The sequence below is a fragment of the Mustelus asterias genome, unplaced genomic scaffold, assembly GCF_964213995.1.
Source record: "Mustelus asterias unplaced genomic scaffold, sMusAst1.hap1.1 HAP1_SCAFFOLD_282, whole genome shotgun sequence".
Classification (NCBI taxonomy): Eukaryota; Metazoa; Chordata; class Chondrichthyes; order Carcharhiniformes; family Triakidae; genus Mustelus; species Mustelus asterias.
The window spans coordinates 281,761-290,298 of NW_027590247.1; the positions used below are offsets into that span (position 1 = coordinate 281,761).

The following is an 8,538-nucleotide window of genomic DNA, read 5'->3' on the forward strand; positions in this document are numbered from 1 at the left end:
TCCACTGCAAGTCTGCACTGCAACTACCAAGATCCTTTTCCACTGTGAATACTGAAGCAAAGTATTCATTGAGTACCTCTGCTATTTCAACCAGTTCAATACAGACTTTCCCACTGTCACATTTGATAGGTCCTACTCCTTCACATCTTATCCTCTTGCTCTTCACATACTTGTAGAATGCCTTGGGGATTTCCTTTATCATGTCTGCCAAGGCCTTCTCATGTCCCCTCCTGGCTCTTCTAATTTCCCTCTTTAGTTCCTTCCTACTAGTCGTATACTCTTCTAGATTTCTTCCTGATCCTTGATTAATTATTCTTGGCTCCTGTCGCTGTGCCTCAATTGGTTGTTCTTGGCTCCTGTCGCTGTGCCTCAATTGGTTGTTCTTGGCTCCTGTCGCTGTGCCTCGATTGATTGTTCTTGGCTCATCCCTGAGCTTTAATTAACCATTCTTGGTCCCTCCTCCTGACCCTCAGTGGTTGGCTGTCCAATGATGGGATAGGGAGGGGCTTAGCATCAATAAAGGCAGCTGGGAGACAGCCTGCCCACATATCATTTATTCCTATTTTGAGGTATAGGGAGACATTAGGTGGTGTTTGGCAAATAAGGTGTGGCAGGGGAAAAGAATGGGTTTTAGTTGAGTTCTGCTGTAGCTCTTGAAAATGGTGGTATTTGTTGGTGTTGTTCAGTTTCTGTTGGGTGAGGGAGTTTTGGAAGGCAGTATTAAATATAGCATTAATTTGATCAGTAATTGCTTTGAAATGTCTGTGCTGTTGTGTCTGCATTAATCTTTTTTCCCTTTTGTTGTTCAGTCAGCTCCTGTAGATTTTAAACCATGGCTGATGATGATGTTGCAGCTCTGGTGGTTGACAATGGATCTGGGCTGCGTAAGGCTGGCTTTGCAGGAGATGATGCCCCCAGGGCTGTGTTCCCCTCCATTGTGGGATGGCCCCGTCACCAGGTGAGCCCTAAAACTATTTGGCAGACTGTTCAATCTTGTCGTTTTTGAGTACTGCTTGAGGTCTAAGTCCTTCTTGTAACTGAAACATCATTTCATGGTGGTACAGTGGTTATGATGTGGAGATGCCTGCATTGGACTGGGGCAAGCGTAGTAAGAAATCTCACAACATCAGGTTAAAGTCCAACAGGTTTATTTGGTAGCACAAGCCACAAACCTTTGGAGCACTGCCACTTCATCAGGTGAGTGGGAGTTCTGTTCACAAACAGGGCATATATAGATACAAACTCAATTTACAAGATAATGGTTGGAATGAGAGTCTTTACAGGTAATCAAGTCTTAAAGGTACAGACAATGTGAGTGGAGAGAGGGTTAAGCACAGGTTAAAGAGATGTGTATTGTCTCCAGACAGGGCAGTTAGTGAGATTTTGCAAGCCCAGGCAAGTCGTGGGGGTTACTGATAGTGTGACATGAACCCAAGATCCCGGTTGAGGCCGTCCTCATGTGTGTGGAACTTGGCTATCAGTTTTTGCTCAGCGACTCTGCGTTGTCGTGTGTCGTTAAGGCCGCCTTAGAACCATAGAAAATTACAGCTCAGAAACAGGCCTTTTGGCCCTTCTTGTCTGTGCCGAACCATTTTATGCCTAGTCCCACTGACCTGCACTTGGACCATATCCCTCCACACCCCTCTCATCCATGAACCCGTCCAAGTTTTTCTTAAATATTAAAAGTGACCCCGCATTTACCACTTTATCCGGCAGCTCATTCCACACTCCCACCACTCTCTGCGTGAAGAAGCCCCCCCTAATATTCCCTTTAAACTTTTCTCCTTTCACCCTTAACCCATGCCCTCTGGTTTTTTTCTCCCCTAGCCTCAGCGGAAAAAGCCTGCTCGCATTCACTCTATCTATACCCATCAAAATCTTATACACCTCTATCAAATCTCCCCTCAATCTTCTACGCTCTAGGGAATAAAGTCCCAACCTATTCAATCTCTCTCTGTAACTCAGTTCTCAAGTCCCGGCAACATCCTTGTGAACCTTCTCTGCACTCTTTCAATCTTATTTACATCCTTCCTGTAACTAGGCGACCAGAACTGTACACAATACTCCAAATTCGGCCTCACCAATGCCTTATACAACCTTACCATAACACTCCAACTTTTATACTCGATACTCCGATTTATAAAGGCCAATGTACCAAAGGCACTCTTTACGACCCTATCCACCTGTGACGTTACTTTTAGGGAACTCTGTACCTGTATTCCCAGATCCCTCTGTTCAACTGCGCTCTTCAGAGTCCTACCATTTACCCTATACGTTCTTCTTTGGTTTGTCCTTCCAAAGTGCAATATCTCACACTTGTCTGCGTTAAATTCCATTTGCCATTTTTCAGCCCATTTTTCTAGTTGGTCCAAATCCCTCTGCAAGCTTTGAAAACCTTCCACTACACCTCCAATCTTTGTATCATCAGCAAACTTGCTGATCCAATTTACCACATTATCTTCCAGATCATTGATATAGATGACAAACAACAATGGACCCAACACCGATCCATGCGGCACACCACTAGTCACAGGCCTCCACTCAGAGAAGCAATCCTCCACAACCACTCTCTGGCTTCTTCCATTGAGCCAGTGTCTTATCCAATTTACTACCTCCCCATGTATACCCAGCGACTGAACCTTCCTAACTAACCTCCCATGAGGGACCTTGTCAAAGGCCTTGCTGAAGTCCAGGTAGACAACATCCACCGCCTTCCCTTCATCCACTTTACTGGTAACCTCCTCGAACAACTCTAATAGATTGGTCAAACATGACCTACCACGCACAAAGCCATGTTGACTCTCCCTAATAAGTCCCTGTCTATCCAAATATTTGTAGATCCTATCCCTTATCACACCTTCCAATAACTTGCCCACCACCGACGTCAAACCTACTGGCCGATAATTTCCCGGATTTCTTTTGGAACCTTTTTTAAACAACGGAACAACATGAGCCACCCTCCAATCATCCGGCACCTCCCCCGTGAATACTGACATTTTAAATATGTCTGCTAGGGCCCCTGCAAGTTCAACACTAGCTTCCCTCAAGGTCCGTGGGAATACCCTGTCCGGTCCTGGGGATTTATCCACTCTGATTTGCCTCAAGACAGCGAGCACCTCCTCCCCTTTAATCTGTAAAGGTTCCATGGCCTCCCTAGCAGTTTGCCCTATTTCCGTAGACTCCATGCCCGTTTCCTCAGTAAATACAGATGCAAAAAAACCATTTAGTATCTCCCCCATCTCTTTTGGTTCCATACACAGTGTACCACTCTGGTCTTCAAGAGGACCAATTTTATCCCTCACTATCCTTTTGCTCCTAACATACCTATAGAAGCTCTTTGGATTTTCCTTCACTCTGTCTGCCAAAGCAACCTCATGTCTTATTTTAGCCCTCCTGATTTCCCTCTTAAGTAGCTTCTTGCACTTTTTATACTCCTCGAGCATCTGATCTGTTCCTTGCTGCCTGTACATTTCATACAACTCTCTCTTCCTCTTAATCAGTGTTACAATCTCCCTCGAGAACCAAGGTTCCTTATTCTTATTTACTTTGCCTTTAATCCTGACAGGAACATACAAACTCTGCACTCTCAAAATTTCTCCTTTGAAGGCCTCCCACTTTCCATTTACATCCTTACCAGAGAACAGCCTGAGCCAATCTACACTTCCCAGATCCCTTCTGATTTCATCAAATTTGGCCTTTTTCCAGTTCAGAACTTCAACCTGAGGACCAGATCTATCCTTATCCACGATCAGGTTGAAACTAATGGCATTATGATCACTGGATCCAAAGTGTTCCCTCACACTCACATCCATCACCTGCCCTAACTCATTTCCCAATAGGAGATCCAATATCGCATCCTCTCTAGTTGGCACCTCTATATACTGATGTAGAAAATTCTCCTGAACACATTTTACAAACTCTACCCCGTCTAAACCTTTAACAGTGTGCGAGTCCCAATCTATATGTGGAAAATTAAAATCCCCTACTATCACAACTTTGTGTTTCTTGCAGTTGTCAGCTATCTCTCCGCTGATTTGCTCCTCCAGTTCTCGCTGACTATTGGGTGGTCTATAATACAAGCCCATTAATGTGGTCATACCTTTCCTGTTTCTCAGCTCCACCCATAGGGCCTCTGTAGACAAGCCTTGGAGAACGCTTACCCGAAGATCAGAGGCTGAATGTCCGTGACCGCTGAGGTGTTCCCCAACTGGAAGGGAACACTCCTGCCTGGTGATTGTCGAGCTGTGTTCATTCATCCATTGTCGTAGCGTCTGCATGGTCTCCCCAATGTACCATGCCTCGAGACATCCTTTCCTGCAACGTATCAGGTAGACAACGTTGGCCAAGTTGCAAGAGTATGTACCGTGTACCTGGTGGGTGGTGTTCTCATGTGAGATGATGGCATCCGTGTTGATGATCCGGCACGCCTTGCAGAGGTTGCTGTGGCAGGGTTGTGTGGTGTTGTGATCGCTGTTCTCCTGAAGGCTGGGTCGTTTGCTGCGAACCTCTTGCTTGAGGTTGCATGGTTGTCTGAAGGCAAGGTGTGGGGGTGTGGGGGTGGCCTTGGTGAGATGTTCGTCTTCATTGATGACATGCTGAAGCCTCCGGAGAAGATGTCGTAGCTTCTCTGCTCCGGAGAAATACTGGATGATGAAGGGTACTCTGTTGGCCCTGTCCCGTGTTTGTCTTCTGAGGAGGTCAGTGCGGTTTTTCACTGTGGCACTCAGCTCATCAATCGACAATTCTGATGAGCCACAGATTTCCTTCCCTAAAGGGGACATTTCTGAACCACATGAGTTTTTAACCAGAATCGACAATGGTTTCATGGTCATCATTACACTTTTAATTCCAGATGTGTATTATTTGAGTTTAAATTCCATCATCTGCTGTGGTGGGATTCGAACCCAGGTCCCCAGACATTGGAGATGCCGTGAGTATGAAAGACTGGTAGCAATTATAAAGGGAATCCAAACACCTATGGGCATGAAAGGAGATTAACTGTAATAGCACTTGCTTAATACAACATGGAAGCAATATGTGCTCATGAGTGCTCTCTAAATATGTTTGTGAATTAATCCTTTTTGTTTTATTCCCCATTCTAGGGAGTGATGGTTCGAATGGGTCAGGAAGACAGTTATGTTGGTGATGAAGTTCAGACCCTGGAGTACCCAATCGAGCATGAGACTGAACAAAGGATAAAGAACAAAGAAAAATGCAGCACAGGAACAGGCCCTTCGGCCCTCCAAGCCTGCACCGACCATGCTTAACTAAAACCCTCTACCCTTCTGGGTATTCCTCTATTCCCATCCTATTCATGTATTTCTCAAGACACCCCTTAAAAGTTACTACCGCATCCGCTTCCCCGGCAACGAGTTCCAGGCACCCACCACTGTCTGTTAAAAAATCGGCCTCATACATCTCCCTTAAACCTTGCCCCTCACACCTTAAACCTGTGCCCCCTAGTAATTGACTTTTCCACTCTGGGGAAAAAGCTTCTGACTATCCACTCTGTTCATGCCTCTCGTAATCTTGTCGACTTCTATCAGGCCGCCCCTCAACCTCCGTCATTCCAGTGAGAACAAATCAAGTTTCTCCAACCTCTCCTCATAGTTGATGCCCTCCATACCAGGCAATATCCTGGTAAATCTTTTCTGTACCCTCTCCAAAGCCTCCATATGCTTCTGGTAGCGTGGCAACCAGAATTGAACACTATATTCCAAGTGCGGCCTAACTAGGGTTCTATAAGTTGCAACATGACTTGCCAATTTTTAAACTCAATGCCCCGGCCAATGAAGACAAGCATGCTGTATGCCTTCTTGATTACCTTCACCACCTGCATTACCACTTTCAGTGACCTATGTACCTGGACACCCAGATCCCTATGCCTATCAATACTCCTAAGGGTTCTGCCATGTACTGTGTATTTCCTCTCTGTGTTAGACCTTCCAAAATGCATTACCTCACATTTGTCTGGATTAAGCTCCATCTGCCATCTCTCCGCCCAAGTCTCCAACCGATCTATATCCTGCTGTATCCTCTGATGGTCCTCATCGCTATCCGCAAATCCACCAACCTTTGTGTCGTCCACAAACTTACTAATCAATCCAGTTACATTTTCCTCCAAAACATTTTTATATATATATATATATATTACAAACAGCAAAGGTCCCAGCACTGATCCCTGAGGAACGCCACTTGTCACAGCCCTCCATTCAGAAACACACTGTTCCACTGCTACCCTCTGTCTTCTACGAACGCCCCGAAAGCTAGTGGCTTTTGCTACCAAATAAACCTGTTGGACTTTAACCTGGTGTTGTGAGACTTCTTTCTATGACCGAGCCAGTTTTGTATCCATCTTGCCAGCTCACCTCTGATCCCATGTGACTTCTGCACCAGTCTGCCATAAGGGACCTTTTCAAAGGCCTTACTGAAGTCCATGTAGACAGTATCCACTGCCCTACCCTCATCAATCATCTTTGTCACTTCCTCGAAAAACTCGATCAAGATAGTGATGTTGCCTCTCACTAATACGTCCACTTATTTCCAAGTGGAAATAAATCCTATCTTGAAGAATCCTCTCCAATAATTTCCCTACCACTGATGTAAGGCTCACCGGCCTGTAATTACCTGGATTCTTCTTGCTACCCTTCTTAAACAAAGGAACAACATTGGCTATTGTAACCAACTGGGATGACATGGAGAAGATCTGGCACCACACCTTCTACAATGAACTGCGAGTGGCCCCAGAGGAGCACCTTGTTCTCCTCACAGAGGCACCTCTCAACCCCAAAGCCAACCGGGAGAAGATGACCCAGATCATGTTTGAGACCTTCAACACACCAGCCATATACATTGCCATTCAGGCTGTGTTGTCCTTGTATGCCTCTGGCCGTACAACTGGCATTGTGTTAGATTCTGGTGATGGTGTTTCCCACACCGTGCCAATCTATGAAGGATATGCCTTGACTCATGCCATCCTGAGGTTAGACCTGGCTAAATGGGATATCACTGACTATGCAGTGAAGATCCTGACTGAACGTGGCTACTCCTTCACTACCATGGCTGAGAGGGAGATTGTACGTGACATCAAGAAGAAACTTGCCTACGTGGCCCTTGATTTTGAATCTGAGATGCAGACAGCCAGCTCCTCTTCAGCCTTGGAGAAAAGTTATGAGCTCCCTGATGGCCAAGTCATTACCATCGCTTCAGGAGCCCAGAAGGCCTTTTCCAACCATCCTTCCTTGGGATGGAATCGCAAGGGATCCATGAGACCTGTTTCAATAGCATCATGAAATGTGATGTAGATATCAGGAAGGATCTGTATGCCAACATTGTCTTGTCTGGTGGGACCACCATGTTCCCAGGTATTGCTGATCGGATGCAGAAGGAAATCACAGCCTTGGCTCCGAGCACAATGAAAATAAAGATCATTGCTCCACCTGAGAGGAAGTATTCAGTGTGGATCGGAGGCTCCATCTTGGCTTCACTCTCCACCTTCCAGCAAATGTGGATCAGTAAGCAGGAGTGCGATGAGTCTGGCCCCTCCATAGTCCATCGCAAGTGTTTCTAACTTGCTGTAGGATTCTGTAGTTGCCCGGGGCTAATTCACCTGTAATAAAACCATCGACTCTGCTTCTTGCGCAAGGTCCTCAAGTTGCCATTTTCATGACTTATTGCCTACACAGTAAGAGTTTTAACAATATCAGGTTAAAGTCCAACAGGTTTATTTGGTAGCAAATACCATTAGCTTTCGGAGCGCTGCTCCTTTGTCAGATGGAGTGGAAAATTTCCACTCCATCTGACGAAGGAGCAGCGCTCCGAAAGCTAATGGTATTTGCTACCAAATAAACCTGTTGGACTTTAACCTGGTGTTGTTAAAACTCTTACTGTGTTTACCCCAGTCCAACGCCGGCATCTCCACATCATTATTGCCTACAGGCAGGCTCTTGTCCTGATTTTCTTCTTTTCCATTCCCTACCTAGATCCCGTAAAGTTAAATTAAATAATAAAAAACAAATCTGTTTTGTTACCGACAGTATGATGGCGCATTAAGGATATCACCCCTATGCTTTGCAGTGGGAGCAGGCAGCATGTCTCTCCCAAAAGGTCATTTTACACATCTGAAAGTTTGCTTTTGTAATGTATTGTATTCTGTAACTGAAGATGCTAAAAGAAAAGCTAATGCTTTTCCTTGGTCTCCATGATTTTCTGGTCAGTTTTACTCTCTGGCAAAAGAATTAAGATGTTTACAGGGGGTGGTGGTGGTGAGTAGTGATGTCTCTGGATGAGTAATCTGGAGGCCTAGATATTCTAAAGTTCTGGGTTCCAATTTCACCATAACAGCAGGTAAATCTTTAAATTCAATTTATATTTCTGGAACTGAAATTAGGTGGCCATGACTACTACATGTCATTAAAACCCATTTGGCTCACTCGTGCTCTTCTGGCCTTAACAGGTCTGCTGACACGTGACTCCAGATCCATAGCAATGTGGCTGTATCTCGGTTACTCTCTGAAATGGTCACTTAATTTCACCAAA

At 45.3% G+C, this 8,538-nt stretch overlaps 1 protein-coding gene across 1 annotated transcript; it reads left to right on the forward strand.

The window, feature by feature from the left end:
- The first annotated feature begins 813 nt into the window (after positions 1 to 813).
- Positions 814 to 7,614, forward strand: LOC144486068 (actin-15B-like). The gene is given in 4 exon segments (XM_078204175.1): positions 814 to 958; positions 5,103 to 5,180; positions 6,672 to 7,197; positions 7,200 to 7,614. Coding segments are annotated over 4 exon segments (1,101 nt in total). The 5' UTR covers positions 814 to 832; the 3' UTR covers positions 7,571 to 7,614.
- Positions 7,615 to 8,538: the final 924 nt, after the last annotated feature.